Source organism: Carassius auratus, unplaced genomic scaffold (assembly GCF_003368295.1).
Source record: "Carassius auratus strain Wakin unplaced genomic scaffold, ASM336829v1 scaf_tig00215808, whole genome shotgun sequence".
Classification (NCBI taxonomy): domain Eukaryota; kingdom Metazoa; phylum Chordata; class Actinopteri; order Cypriniformes; family Cyprinidae; genus Carassius; species Carassius auratus.
The window spans coordinates 1,014,753-1,030,463 of NW_020528251.1; the positions used below are offsets into that span (position 1 = coordinate 1,014,753).

At 38.9% G+C, this 15,711-nt stretch overlaps 1 protein-coding gene across 9 annotated transcripts in view; it reads left to right on the forward strand.

The window, feature by feature from the left end:
- Positions 1 to 15,711, forward strand: part of LOC113095942 (histone deacetylase 11) — a 35,629-nt gene that overhangs the window by 7,387 nt on the left and 12,531 nt on the right. For all 9 annotated transcript variants that reach the window (XR_003288427.1, XR_003288428.1, XR_003288429.1 and 6 more), the window contains 3 exons: positions 2,490 to 2,532; positions 5,110 to 5,186; positions 8,381 to 8,443. Coding sequence is in view for 5 of the 9 variants with exons in the window: in XM_026261302.1 (XP_026117087.1) it covers positions 2,490 to 2,532; positions 5,110 to 5,186; positions 8,381 to 8,443 (183 nt within the window). In the remaining 4 variants the exon portion in view is untranslated. The remainder of the gene's footprint in view (positions 1 to 2,489; positions 2,533 to 5,109; positions 5,187 to 8,380; positions 8,444 to 15,711) is intronic.

Consider the following 15,711-nt stretch of genomic DNA (forward strand, 5'->3'; position numbering starts at 1 on the left):
GCTAATTGACTGCCATTTCAGTCAGCAGTCGACATGCTGGATGGAGCTGTAGTTCTGGATCTGGGAACATATGAGTATGTGCAAGCCATCCCCGTCTTAGGTGGCGCTCAAGGAAGTTCAAGGTTAGACATTGTGGGTGTTTTGAGAAATTATGGGCAGACCCGTATCATTAATCTCTGTTCTGTTGTTGTGGATTTGTTTATTATCAGAGTCTTCATGTGATGGTTATGAATGAGATCAGATGTGCACACTTGTCTTTGCTTTAATAGCACTACTTTAGTTACAAATAGTGTGGTCGAGCTTGAGATTAGAGATTCAGAAAGTGGTGGTGGATGTTTGTATAAATTGATGCCTTTCACACAGAGCGGTCGTGATGTCATTTATGTAGTTTGACTAAAAATAGCATTGGTATGAGCTGTTTTGATTTTGAAGAGGATACATTTGTTTTTGCCACATGTCAAGGTTTAAAAATAAGCATGGCCCAGAGCCAGTATGAATGAGCAAATTCTAATTATGTCTTAGAAAACCGAGTCATCATTGTCCAAGGTTTAGTAGATGAGTATATAAATTTGTGTTCATTATTTACTTATGCACTGCTTAGGGATCTAGGCAGTGAAATAAAACGCAGATGGAGATTTGTCAAAGTGTGCAATTGACTTGTGAAAGTGCATCAGGTGGAAAGTGTTGGTGTAAATAAATCAATAATGTTTTGCACTATTTCATTATATTCCAGTAAAAGTCTCAGCAACAGAGATACTGTAAATTATAGCTAGCATGAAGTATTTATTAAAAGAAAATAAATTAATAATGGCTGCTGAAAATTTGGTTTTGCCATTACAGGAATGAATGCCATTTTTAAATATATTAAATTTTAAATTGTAATAATATACGACAATATTTATGTATTTACTGTATTTTTTATATAAATTTACATTTACATTTACATTTATTCATTTAGCTGACGCTTTTATCCAAAGCGACTTACAATTGCTATATATGTCATAGGTCGCACGCCTCTGGAGCAACTAGGGGTTAAGTGTCTTGCTCAGGGACACATTGGTGTCTCACAGTGGATTCGAACCCGGGTCTCCCACACCACAGACATGTGTCTTATCCACTGCGCTAACACCACCCCCTGAACTAAATAAATCAGCTGAACTAAATGTGAACTACTGTATAGACGTTGCCTTTTCTGTTTCATTGAGAGCAATGGATGATTTGAATAAAATATTAATCATGAGTAAATTTATATGCACTCTGGTCCTTGAATTGATGGAATGATTGCAGACTCAAACATTTGATGCAGTTTTACTGATGGATCCACTATCTGTATAGAAACCCAGAGGAGAAGGATAGCAAGAGAAAGTTAAAAAGGAAAGATAGAGCGGAGTTGAGCTTAGCTGTGCCTCCTAGGAGCAGCTCCGGGCTCTAGGCTCACTGATAACCTTCTCCTTATGCAAAGCCATGCACTGGCTGCAGCCAAGGGATTGAGCTCAAGAGCAGTGTGTGTGTGTGTGTGTGTGTTCGTACATGTGTGGAGCTCTCCTCTGAGCTTGGCACTCTACTTCAAGAATGACTAAAAGTAGCTTTAAATGGACTCGGAGGAAAGAGTATCATGAGTGTACTGGATTGTATATCAATTCTAGTGCAGTTAAACAGCTAAAATTATTATCATTAGTTGGTATTTCAGTGTGTGTGTGTGTGTGTGTGTGTGTGTGTGTGTGTGTATAACAAACTCAGTTGCACTTCAGTGCTAAGAGCTTCCAATGACTCATGGAGGCAACAAGATGACAAGAAGAAATGATAAAAGAAAACACAATCTAGTCTCATTTTGAAAAACTAGTGTATCTGATTACTATTTAAACAAAGCAGCATCAGGTTTTTTTTTTTTTTTTTGCAAAGCTCATTGGAATGTGTCACTCTTTGATGATGGTCTTATCTGTGATCGACAAATGTATAGCCCTTGCTGTGATAGAAATGCTAGTTTTAAGACATTTCCTGTTATTATATCCTGCCATTAAATATATTTGAAAGATTGGATTTTCATGGGAGATAATAACTGAAGTGTAAAACTAAGATAGAAGAGAGATAAGTGAATTAAGGAGAGAATATACGAGGAAACCATTAACAACTAAGATAAATAACTAAACTGGAGAGTATTTAAATATTAGAAATGCACAGGCTCTATAAAAAGCTGCACATACCCCTCCTAAACCATTAGTAGATGCTACCGTATATGCACAGAACTTTTGTGTAAGTTGAAAAGATTTGTAATTGAAGATGAAAGAAATTCAGATGTTGTATCCTGCCTCAGCTTAAGCACCAAGTTACTCTGCTTTTGATTTATCCGGCATATGAACAGAATTCTGTTTTCTGTTAATTTATTGATGACTCGAAAGGGGAAAAATGCCAGCTGGAAAATGAGCCCATGAAAGCAAAGCATTCTCTCTCTATCTCTCTTATATTTATTTATTTATTTTTTTACCTAGGCTGGAAAGCTGGCAATGGATCGAGGATGGGCAATAAATGTGGGTGAGTTCTCTTTGTAATGTAATATGTGTATATATATATATATATATATATATATATATATATATATATATATATATTAACGGGGTGAAGAATCACATGACATCTGGGGTGTGCAAAAAAAGGCCCTGGAGGGTGGTTTTATTTATCAACCGGTGACAGGAAGTGTTGGAGTGCTCGCTGGATGGTGCACTGATAGTGGCAGTGTTCCAAGTGCAGCATGTTCATGCATGGGGTGCTGATCGGTCATGGGCTCTCTGTAGGAGAACAATGAAGAACAGCGTTTGCATCCAGTCTTCTGAAGTGATCACTCACTTGTGATCACCCCATTGATTGTCAGCGACCATGACTGATCAGCCTGTGAAGATGTTTCCTGGTGTTCCTTTTGTGTTTCAAGGGTGATGCTGATGGGGCTTCGGGACACGCACCCTGACAGACTTACGAAAGCTGACCAAGTCCTGGAGAGCCCGTCTGTGTTGGTGTTGGCCGTCCCAATGTTGTATGCTAAAGTGGAAGTCCTGGAGCGCTAGGAACCACCGAGTTATCCGGGCATTGGTATCCTTTGCTTGGGCCATCCACTGTAGGGGGGCATGGTCAGTTATAAGGGTAAACTTTCTACCCATCAGATAATACCTTAGCTCCAGGACTGCCCACTTGATGGCCAATGCCTCCCTCTCAACGGTGGCATAGCGTTGTTCTGCAGGGGTCAGCTTTCGGCTGATGTAGATCACTGGATGTTCCTCGTCGTCCTATACCTGGGAGAGGATGGCTGTCCGAGTGTTCGAGGTATCCGTCTCTAACAGAAAGGGGCAGTTAAAGTCCGGGGCCTGTAGGACTGGTTCCGATGTGAGCGCAGTCTTTATCCATGGAAAGGGGGAAGAACACATCAGAGAACTGACCAACCAAGTGCTGCAGCTCCGTCTTCTGGGCAGCCAACAGTTGGGGCTCCATGTACACAACCACGGGAGAGGAGGTGGAGAGGGCAGAAAGTTGGGCCCTGGTCCCCATCCACTTTTTCACCAAATTTATATGGTATAGTTGGCTTTCCCGTCTTCCCGGCCGGGCTGATGCACCCTGTAGATGACCGGGCCCCTCTTCTCGGTCATGTTGTACGGCCCCTGCCAGGTGGCCAAGAACTTGCAGGCCGCGTTGGGGATCAGGGCCAGGACGTGTTCTCCCAGCTGGAACTTCTGTGGCTGAGCTGCCTGACTGTAGTGGCATTGTTACGCCTGCTGCGCCTGACTGAGATGTTCCTTGACTAAGGGCATCACTCTGTCAACCCTCTCCCGCATTAGATGGACAGCTGACTGCTGCTCCCACACCTCTCTTGTGACATCCTAGAGGCCACGGGGCTGCTGCCCGAACAGGAGCTCAAAGGGGGTGAAATCCCCCGCCATCAGCTGAGACATGAAGGGGATTCCCTGGTTGGTCAGAATCTCAGCTGGGATGCCGACTCTGCTGCAGAGGAGGAACAGCTCTTGGGCGATGGCCTTGGCAGTGGCCTGATGCAGGGGAATAGCCTCAGAGTACCAGATGGCATAATCGACGATCACAGGATGTGCTTGTGTCCCCGAGCAGACTTTGGCAGTGGCCACACTAGATCTAATCGCAAAAGCCTGCGGTGTCAATAGGCTAATTAAAACTTTGAAAAGACAGACAACGAACAAAAAAGATAATTTACAAGAGCTGCATCACAATGCATATCAAGAGCATCTCTTATGTTCGCTATTCCCCATTCAGAAGACCGCACACACAGCCTGTGTCTGAATGCTTCTCATACTTGCTCCTCTCTTCCCCACGCGGAGTGAATCCAGTGTCACAGGTGAGCCATTCACATTTGCGGCACTCTCGCAGCCTGTTTCGTAACGCTCGGTTATATTCTCGCGCGGCCCTGCACCGCAAATCTCCACGAGTGCATCTGGCAGTATGGATGAGACTCAACGCACGTGCGCAACTTGCGTCGATTCACGCCTGTCTCCGCCTTTAAAACGAATGTAAATTCAGTCTAACTGCTTGCTAATTTCACTTGAATGTAATGAAACATTAAGTTGAAAAAGAGTTGCGCTGCGGCGACTGGCGACAATCCCACCCGAGATATGATTTGGCGCTTCAGTTCCTCGTAGCTCTCACTGGACTCGGGTGGGAGGGAGAAATAAGGCCAAGAGTGGGGCGAGCAGCCATGCCCAGCTCAGGCATTCCCAGCCCCCTCTGATGGCTAGCGAGGTGCTCCACAATTTGTTGCTCGCAGATGCTGACCTCGGTTAGATGTTTGAGGAGTTCTTCCATGATGAGGGGAAGGAGCGTCTGCCTGCACAAAAAGAGGGAAGAAGAAAAAACAAACAAACAAAACAACAAACAAAAAATTATATATATATTTTTTAAGGTCAGGGCAGCTGTTGGTGATTCCTTACACTTCTTCCTGCATTCTCCACCAGTGTAACGGGGTGAAGAATCACGATAGTGAGGATTAAAAAAAAAAAAAAAAAAAAGGCCCTGGAGGGTGGTTTTATTTATTAACCTGTGACAGGAAGTAGGGAGTGCTCAGTGTCTGGTGCAGACTCCATTCTGCTTATCTTGCAGGAGGAGGCTTCCACCACTGCTCTAGTGACAAAGGAGGAGGTTTCTGTGCCTATGCTGACATCACACTGGCTATCAAGGTGAGATGTCTGCATCAAAATATTAGAGAGTGCAAAATGGGCCCCTGTCATGTAAAACAGTTGTAAATAATATGAATGAATTATGAATAATATGAAAAATTCACAATGGCTTGAACAGTTTATGTGCCAGATTTACTGTACTAACAGCTTGCACCAGCACAAACTGTCTTTTGAAGTTAAAATAGAACTGTCCGGATTTACTCATTTCCATGCAGTGAAATAGTGCTGAAAAGGTGTGGATACAGATAATTTGGCACGTGGCCATATTGAATATGCATTTGTAGGAGTTTCCCTTTCAGATTTATGGGAGGAGAGTTTTAAAGGGGGGGTGAAATGCTCGTTTTCACTCAATATCCTGTTAATCTTGAGTACCTATAGAGTAGTACTGCATCCTTCATAACTCCAAAAAGTCTTTAGTTTTATTATATTCATAAGAGAAAGATAGTCTGTACCAATTTTTTCCGGAAAAACACGAGCGTCTGTAGGCGTGACGTGTGGGCGGAGCTAAAGAATCACGAGAGCCAGTAGGCTTTTGCGCTGATAGCGTTTGGAAGCTTGAGGACAAAACCAACCAAAAACAAACCATGGCTAACAGTCAGATTCAGTGTATATTTATGATCCAGAGGCTGAAATTTAACAAGAGCAGCAGCAACAACAGCGGCTCTATGTGGTATGTACTGAAACTGTATATATATTTGCTTAGCGGTTTTGGAAAATGATTAAGTTCCATTTTGTCGTTTTTTTTTTTTTAAGCTGTACATGTGGAAAGTGCAGTTTGATGACAACATCGCATGTTGTTTACTTGATGTGCTTACGCGCCGATAGCTAAGTTAACAACACAGAGATATTTGAAGCAGTTTTACTCACCGCCTGCGGTTCCAACACACGATTGTGACCCTTTCTCGTTGGGACTGCATTATCCTTAAGAAATAAACGATGTGCAAATCCGTCGTCAAACTGGGCCTTGTTTGTTTTGCATCTTCGAAATGCAGGGGAACAAAAACAAACACTTGCACAACTCCGTTGATGCTCTGTAAAAATAAACTCCATCCACTGGTCCCTTAATGCTGTTTCTCTTTAGGTAATCTGTGCAGGGTTGTCTTGCCCTGGCAACCAAAAACACACTCCTTTTGTGACATTTCGCGACGCTCTCGCTTTGATCAGTGAAGTCTGTTGTGCTCTCAGTGCTGTGCTATACAGGAGCGCGCGCTCTTCCGGGAGAAGTGCCCTCAGGACCCATATAAGGAAATTCCGCTCCATCTAACGTCACACAGAGCCATACTCGAAAAAAACTTTCCGAAACTTGTGACAAACCGGAAGTAGTATTTTTGGAACAGAAATACTCCTTCAATCGTACAACTTAATTTTTGAAACTTTGTCCATGTTTAGCATGGGAATCCAACTCTTTAACAGTGTAAAAAACTCAGTATGCATGAAATAGCATTTCACCCCCCCTTTAAAATAAATCATGCAACATGATTTACTAACGTTTAAGTGAATCGTTTTTTACGCAGCTCTTTTTATAAAAAAATATTAAGAATATATTTTTTTATTAATAAATATAAAAAATGTCATGTGAATAATAAAGAATAATGAATAATAAAACAAACTTTGGAAAATTTACTTTTTTTAAAATTACATAAGGAGCTATATCAGTTGATGATGATCATCTCCAAATTAATCAAATATAGTATTGTTTTACTATTTGACTTTTTACTTTGGAAATTAGCATTTTGGGGTTGTGGATTTGCTTAGATTATATTCAGAATAGTTGCTGTTTGCTAATGTTAAAAAGTAATGTAATTACTCTATTTAAAGGTCCCGTTCTTCATGATCCCATGTTTCAAACTTCAGTTAGTGCGTAATGTTGTTGTTAGAGTATAAATAATATCTGTAAAATTCTGAAGTTCAAAGTTCAATGCCAAGCGAGATATTTTATTTAACAGAATTCGCCTACATCGAACGACCAGTTTGGACTACATCCCTTTACTTCCTTCATTAATGACGTCACTAGAACAGTTTTTTGACCAACCACCGCCCACTGGAATACACAAAAAGGGGGCGTGGTCTTGTTGCGCTCCGACAGAGAAAAGTAAGAGTTGCGTTTGTCGCCATTTCGTCGAAATGCTGTTATTTTCATCTCAGACTCTAATCACCTTTGTTTGGCCTTCCCAGGGACGCTGTACTTAGAGATTAATGGTTACAATTTATGTTTAACTCGGTTCCCGAAAATTATAATCCACATGTAAAACTATGTGCAGCACATTTTGCAAAGGACATCATCCTCAATCTCAATCAGTTTAATGCCGGATTCGCACAAAGATTATTCTTGAAAGATGGAGCAGTTCCCTCTTTGTCTGGTGAAGGCATTGTTTATGGATGGTAGGGCTGTGCAAAAAAAATCGAATGCGATTTTCATGCGCATCTTGTCAGTAAAAGCGTTCTGTGATTAGAACTACATTTCCAGCACGTGCATTCAGATCAGGATTGCCAGGTTTTCAAAACAAATCCTGCCCACTTGCTTCTCAAAACTACTCCAAAACTAGCCCAATCGCATTTCCAGGAGGGCAGCATGAGCTCAGCTGGTGTCGAATCACAACACAGGAACCGCTGGCACAATCAGAACTCGTTACGTATTTCTGAAGGAGGGACTTTATAGAACAAGGAAGTCATCAGCCCGTTTTTATGACAGTGAAAACAGCGGTATACAGATAAGTGAATTGTGTGAAAAATACTGTTTTTTTTACACGTGAAACATGAACACATGTTATATTGCACACTGTAAACACAATCAAAACTTAAAAAAAAACAAGAAAAACGTGACCTTTAAGAAATAAACAGACTAAAGATAAGAGGGATTGCTTGTATAAACGTCATTAAACCTTAATACTGTGGAAATTCATGTAGCATTTCTCTCTCTCTCTTTCTCTCTCTCAAAAAAACAAACAAAAAAAAACACAGCATCTGAATTGATAATTTCATTAAAAAATCCTGCATGGACTCATGGGTACAGATATCATGTTTGGTATCTATGTAACATCTTTTTACTGAAACTCATCCATTGATTTCTTTTTGTTTCCACATTCATTCCACACTCATATTGTTGCTATGTCATGAGATCCACAAACCTCTTTGCAATTTGTTCCTCTGTCAGGCACAACCTAACTGCTTCCCTTGTGTGTTTGCCTCTGCAGTTTCTCTTTGAGAGGGTGGAGGGAGTTGCCAGGGCCACCATCATCGATCTAGATGCCCATCAGGTGAGCAGTCCTTTTCCAACTCCACTCTGTCAGTCAATGGAATTGACACTGTAGACGAGATAATACCCCCTTTTTTGGAGGCAAAATCAATAACCCTGCACTCTGAATACTTATATGCAACATCTTGGACTCCTCTGTAACTGAAACATGCTTTCTTCTGCAGTCATGGCTCTATTAGTGTTTGCTGTTGAGTGTGTAATTAAGATGATTACACGGCAATCACTACCCAATGATGGCAATGCTACTCTTTTGCACTGTCAAGTGGGTTATAATATTGTACATGATCTTATAGTGTGTAATGAGGTAATGGCTTTTTCTGTAGTTATTTTAACAACTTATAAGTGCATTAACCGGTCATGTCATGCATTTTTGGTAATAATCGAGGGAAAATAGAACTTGTGACAGTTCTGATACTTGCCGTATGTATACATAGTAATGTATACCAATCTCTCTTATTTTAAAAGCAAAATGTATTTTTGTACATTGTACATTGGGGACAGTGAAGGTGAGCAGAAAATATTTAGTTTGATGTCATGCTCACCTGAGTGAGCGAGAGAGCAGGATGAAGTGAAAGAGACAAGGAAGTGCTTGATGAGATAACAGAATGAAAAAGAGAGCTGTCTCACAACCAAGGACTCTGAGGTAAAGAGTTGAATTAAACAGCAGTGCTCTAAATGGGCAATAAGCTACAAATAGTTTCAGATGACAGCTGTCACACTCATTTTTGACATCCGTAATTCTTTATGTTGTCAGGTTTTCAGTGAGCTAATAATCATGTTTTATGGTTTTTCAAGATAATGAAAGGAAAAGAAGGCAAAATATATGAAATGTATAGTGAACGTTAACTGAGAGAGTCTCAATGTTATGATTCTTTTTTTTTTTTTTACCTTGTAATAACCTGATTTTCTGGTGAAATAACTTCTCTGGTGACGTATGCCGGACATCTCCAATCAAGTCTGTTTAAACTTACAAGTCTGCTTCTTACAATTGAGCAGACTAGGTGAAGAAACATATTCAACCACAAGCCAGTCTTTTTTTCAACCCAACTTTGGATCAAATATGGACTAACCCAACTATTGGGTTGAAAATTTTATTATAAAATGTAACCCAAAAGTTGAGTTGAAACAACCCAGCAGAGTTTAATGATAATTGCGGTCAAAGCTGTTCTCTTAACTAGTGACAAACCTATATATATATCCACTACAGGATGCTTAAATGATATTTGGCTGTTTTGAGACTAACTAAATAATTAACAAGCTGATACACAAAAGTTTGCATCAGTTCCAAGTCTATCAATTAATAACTCGCAATTTATGTTTTTTAAACACACACACTTAACATTTTTGTAGAAACCGAGATTTTCAAAATTATCCAATGAATAGAAAATTCTAAAGAATTATAATTCTTGTAATATTAAAAGTTATATGTACTTACGACCACTTTTGATCAGTTTAATGAATAAAGCTAGAATTTAAATTAAAAGATATATATATATATATATATATATATATATATATAATAATACTGACTCCTAAATTTTTATGATAGTAATTATCGTTTTCCCCGCCACTGATGGAAATTTCAGTGTTTTCCGCTAGTACACATCTTCTGAAAGAGTATTGAACGCATGGATCAGAACTCAGCGAGGAAGAAGCAGAAGCAAGTGATCGTGTATGTAAGCAGATACACACTTAAAATAATGCGAACATCAAACATGAATCATTATATAAATCAAAACTGCCTTAGGTTACTGAATGAAATGACAATCCAGGAAGTGGTTTAGAACCATGCAAACTTTGGATGTACTGATGGAAGGATCTATATTTTGATCATTCTAAATCTGGTGCAGTCCTAGTCTTTTACAAAAACGTGATTTTTTTTTTTTTAAATGTTGCTTTTTTCATGAAACTTACCCTTTTGGGTATATTGCATGTTCAGTTACTCATATACAACAAAACATCCTGGGTGTCATTAAACTTTTGTAAAAATTCTGGCAGTGGCTGGCAACTTTTTTTTAGTTTTGCTGATTTATTATGAAGCACATTTAAAAACAACAGATGGTGAAGCCAAAGTGCTGTACAGGAAATACATCAGAATTAAAACAAAATAAAAGACAAGACAAAATACAAATAACCAAATTGGTTGATACATGATAAAACTCGGCAGATGTATAACAAAAAACATTGCAGAAAAAATACTGAGGAGCACTAAAACAGCTATAGCTTACCTGCCTTGCACAGTAAAATAGCTGTGTAAAAAAAAAAAACGCAAGCACAGAAACAAAACTCAACCATGAGCAGCACATTTTTCTATCCAATCTACATGGCCATGTTAGAGAACGTGTATAACTGACACCACAAGAACCACCAGAAAAAAACCATGGGTAGGAAACCAGCAGACTGGAAAAGAATTCCCCAGACCTTTAAAACTCAAAATGTAGTAGCAAGTAACCGCCCAGAGAGAAAGTGGAGACCATGGGTCTATATGCAACAAACTGGGGGTATTGGGGGAATGAAGGCTTGTGATAGGTCAATGAGGGAAAGGGAAGAAGATTACAAAAGTAAATGTCCAAGAAGTACATAAACAAGTAGAAAATAATACCTGGGAGCAACAACAGACAGACATGCTGGCGTACACTCAAACCGGAAGCGGTTGAAAAAAATTTCTGACAGCAAAAGAGTTATATTGGCCAGCCATATCAGTCAACCTCTAGTCTTAACATTATATCCTTTAATTAGTGTAAATCAACATGTTTCCACCAAATTTGCAGTTTATTACACACTCCTTCATATGAATCCCTTCCTCTGCTAATTAGCCCAGCCTATTAATTAAGTTTTCATGGACCCAGGAGCTGTTGTTTCTGATAAATTTGGTGCTACAGTAGCACATAAAACTGCCATAGGCATTTTTAAGTGTGCCTTGATTGTAATTATAGTCTTTTGTTCATCGACTAAAGCCAATAAGATCAGATCAATACCATTGCCGGGTGAATAATTCATGGAGGGCTACAAGCAGAACAAAGGTGGGAATCTTCATGTTGGCATATAGATGTGCCTGAAAGCGCTCAACTGGGTTTAAAGGCTGTGAAAATATCGAGAGGGGAGAAGTTGGCGTTAAAGCTCCAATTAAAGGCTTAAAACTATGACATGTAATGGCAGACACTGGTCTCTGTAGGTGACAAGTAGTGCATAAATGAAGTGTTTGCTAATAACCAGGATTATCTATACAATGAGATGACATATAAGGAATCAAAGTACTAAAATTAGTTGTTACCACCCCTGGATCATTACATACCCAAAAATAACTAAAGACTGGCTGATACAGTAGTCATAATGGACCTATAGGGACACCTAGCGTTGTGGATGTATTTCAGCATCACGCAAGGTCATACGTTTTAGCTAGTAATGTCAGAAATGCAAATTTGCAGTCAGCTATAAAACATTTGGTCCACTCTCGAATGTGTAAAGTAACAGGAGGGTTACAGAGATCAAGTGAGTGTTCAGCTTTTCATATTTTATTCAGATGAATTTTTAATGAGAAAAAGTATTCCTTTTGACATTTGTATTGATGGGTCAGTGAAGTGACAGGACATTAAGAATCAAGAAATGGTCTGAGCTGAATTTATACTAGGTTTGCTATAATAAATTGTTATTGTAATTATTTATTATATTTATTAATATTTTGAATTGGCTTGTATTGTTTTATTATTGTTTTAATTTTAGGTTAAACTTTAGAATACGTTTTTGTCATTTAAATATTTTTCCCCCATTTTTTTAAATAAAGATCAATATTTCAATATTCTATAAATGATATAAAAAATAAATGCACTGGTGCGATCTTGGTCCACTCTCTTCCATAGTTCGGTGACTTTAATGGGTTTCTTAGCCATAACTTTCTTGCTAATGATTTTCCAGAGATTTTCAGTGGGGTTTAGATCAGGATTCTGTGCTGGCATTTTCATTATTTCAGTATTCTTAGCTTCAAGGAACTGCTTTACCCATTTTGTGGTGTGACGGGGGCATTGTCTTGTATGAAAATTGCAGGCTGATTGGGAGATTCTTGCAGGGAAGGAACTGCATGTCACTGATGGAGGTTTAGATAAACATTTGCATTCACCCTCAATGAAGCTTTATAAAAGCCCATCTCCTGCTGCAGAGAACATCCCCCAAACCATGACACTTCCTCCTCCTCCTTTCTCTTTTCGCACTTCAGTCTTTCCTCAGTTTGACACCGAACATAATGTTTCCCATCAGACCCAAATAAATTACATTTACATTTATTCATTTAGCAGATGCTTTTAGACAAAGTCACTTACAATTAAGGAATAAACTGGCTTTCATCATTAAAGTGAACTTTGGACGAGTTATCTTTTCTCCAGCCTTTTTCTGGGACTTCAATGAATTAGGGTCATTGTAAAGCTGCAGTATTCTAGAAATGACAGATTTGGAATAACCTGCTTCTCTTGCAATGGCTAAGGGTCCTCTATTTGGGCCTTCATCTAGACAACCTCCTGTCGCAATGTTTTAGTCACCTTAGAGTGGCCTGTCATCTCAGTTAAATTAGGGGAATGCTGCTAGTTAGAAGGGGTTTGTCATATAATTAAAGAAAATAGCACCAGGTGCCAGATTAACACCAAAAACTTGTAGGTATCTTTAAGGGTTTTCTAAATTTGATTCTTTTTCAAAAATCTAAATTAAGTTTTTTTATTATTATTATTATTTTTATATGTGCCTCAAAATATAATGAATTTATGAAATACACTTAAAGAGCCACATAGATGGGAAATCAAAAATTACCTGTATTACAGTGTATGATGTAGCTGTCCATCAGTGTAAACAATGTGCAAAGTAATTAAACCAAAAAGTACACGTTTTATAAAGTTATTGGCTTCTAAAGTAAGGAGTCGACTCTGAATCGCTGAAACCAGTCGTTATAGATTTCAAATCTTTTGTCCATCTCTATGTACATCACTAGGAACACTTTGCATAACAATCTCCGCCTACCGTCTTGGGAGAAACGGAACTCTGACCTGCCCCACCCCCCACACAGACGCTCTGGTTGGTGTGATAGCATCATGTCGAGGAGACGGTGTGTTTTTAATTGTAAAGGCAAGTTTGTTTTATTTTCACTGCCAAAGAATGAAGATCAGAAGAACCAATGGCTAAAATTCGTTTTTACCACAATACCAGAGCAGTACAACAAATCCCTTTTGTTGTGTTCTCAACATTTCACTGATGACTGCTTTTCTAATCTCGGTGAGTACAAGGCGGGATTTTCAAAGCGTTTGGCCATAAAAGAGGGTTCATTACCAACTTTATTTAGACCAACGAGCATCTCCGAATCACAACGCGAAGTATGATTATGAAGTTATGTGTCTGTTTTCTCCCGAGCGTCTTATCAGTATGTGTGCTGTTTGCAGCCTGTCTGCGCTGATCTTCATTTACAAACACGTCATTAAAATGAAGTATAACTCTGTAAATACTCAACGAAGAGACATGAGAGAGATATCTATAGAAAGCTTGACATGTCTTCTTTAAAACTAAATAAGTGCTGCTAACAGATATTCTGTGATAAAGTAATCCATATGAAAACAACGCGATGTCCGTTTTTCACGTCTCCCTTCTTTATATCTAATGTGACCACACCCCCGCGCTGAACGCGATATTCAGATTCAAACTGAAGCGCGCGGCTTGAATACACACACACAGAAGAAAAAGCAGCGAGACTGTTCAAGTTTTTTATTTTACTGTTTGCTTCGCGATGAGAGGAATAAGACATAATTCACCCCAAAAAGATGCTAACGCATTGTTTACCATGAAGTTGTGTGTGGAACAACCAATCAAAACTATGCCAGTTGACCAATCAGAAAACAGTATGCAACCGAAAGGTGGGGTTTAAGGAAACTGAATCTTTTGAACAGCTTCGCGCAAACTGTTTGGGGATCTCTGAGAATTGAGGTAATTTTAAAATGATATTTTGACAAAATGACAATGTTTTTTAACCTTGGATGGATTTAAACCTATTTTACAGGACTTATAAACAGTGATAGGAAGCTTAGAATTTTCATCTTACTGGCTCTTTAAAAAAAGTACCTTAAACTTAAAAAAAAAAAAAAGCATCTCCTAGCATCTCACTGACTGTGTTTTTATACTTATAATAAATTCATGTCATCATATATCCAAATGTAGCTAACTACAGAGGGTGAATCTACATGAAAACAATGAAATTGTCCATCTGACATTTCCAGCATGTGCTTATGTTGGCAAACAAGCCATTGGACGTTCCAGTTCCAAGGTGATTGCAGACTTGGTCTCTGATGCAGAAATTCTGTACCTTCCGTCCTCTGGTCTTATAAATAGAGTTTACGCATTAGATAATATTACAGTTCTATAACAGTTCACCTCCACTTGAGACCATCAGCGCTATTTAAGAGCTGCTGCATGTTCTGTAATCACTCCTGTATATATTATTAATGTAAGCTGCCTGTTAGATTTCCGAGGACCAATCTCAAAATTGCTACATGGATATATTTTTGCCAGCAGCAAGGTTTCGCTGCTTGAGTGCACAGATGGTGCAGACAGGAGAATGTGAATGTGTCCCTAATGCGTGGTTCATAGTCTCGTAATTGGCTAACGGTCTTTGTGAGCAGAGAGACAGGGCTGTTTTGGAATAAGAGGCTGTAGTCGTGCACATGATTTGTGGGCCTTGCAGCAGTTTTAAATTAAAAGTGACAATATCCAGACGCTGTACGTGATAGATGAGGAGGGTGGAATGAAGAGAGATGGAAATGTTATGTCTTCAGAACACACAGTTCGATACTTAGCATTTCCGAGAGCTAAGGAAAAGCTCATCTTTGCATCACAATGCTGTCAGTCATGCTCCATTTCAAAAACAAAAGCAGTTGCTTTCATACTGGACACATGCAATACACTGAAAAATAATAACTATTGTGAGAGAACAGTTTTGTAAAACAAATAAAATACAATAGTTATGAAATGCATATCTTTGCCCCAAATTTCCTGTTGTCTGTCTTTTTCCATCATCTCCATATAATACACTGCAAAAATAATGATTTTATTTTTGTTGTTTTCATTATATATGTGACCCTGGACCACAAAACCAGTTTTAAGTCGCTGGGTTAATTATTATCCATTTTTCTTTTATGCAAAAAATCATTAGGATATTAAGTAAAGATCATGTTCCGTAAAGTGATTAAAACTTAATTTTTGATTAGTAATATGTATTGCTAAGGACTTCATTTCGACAAC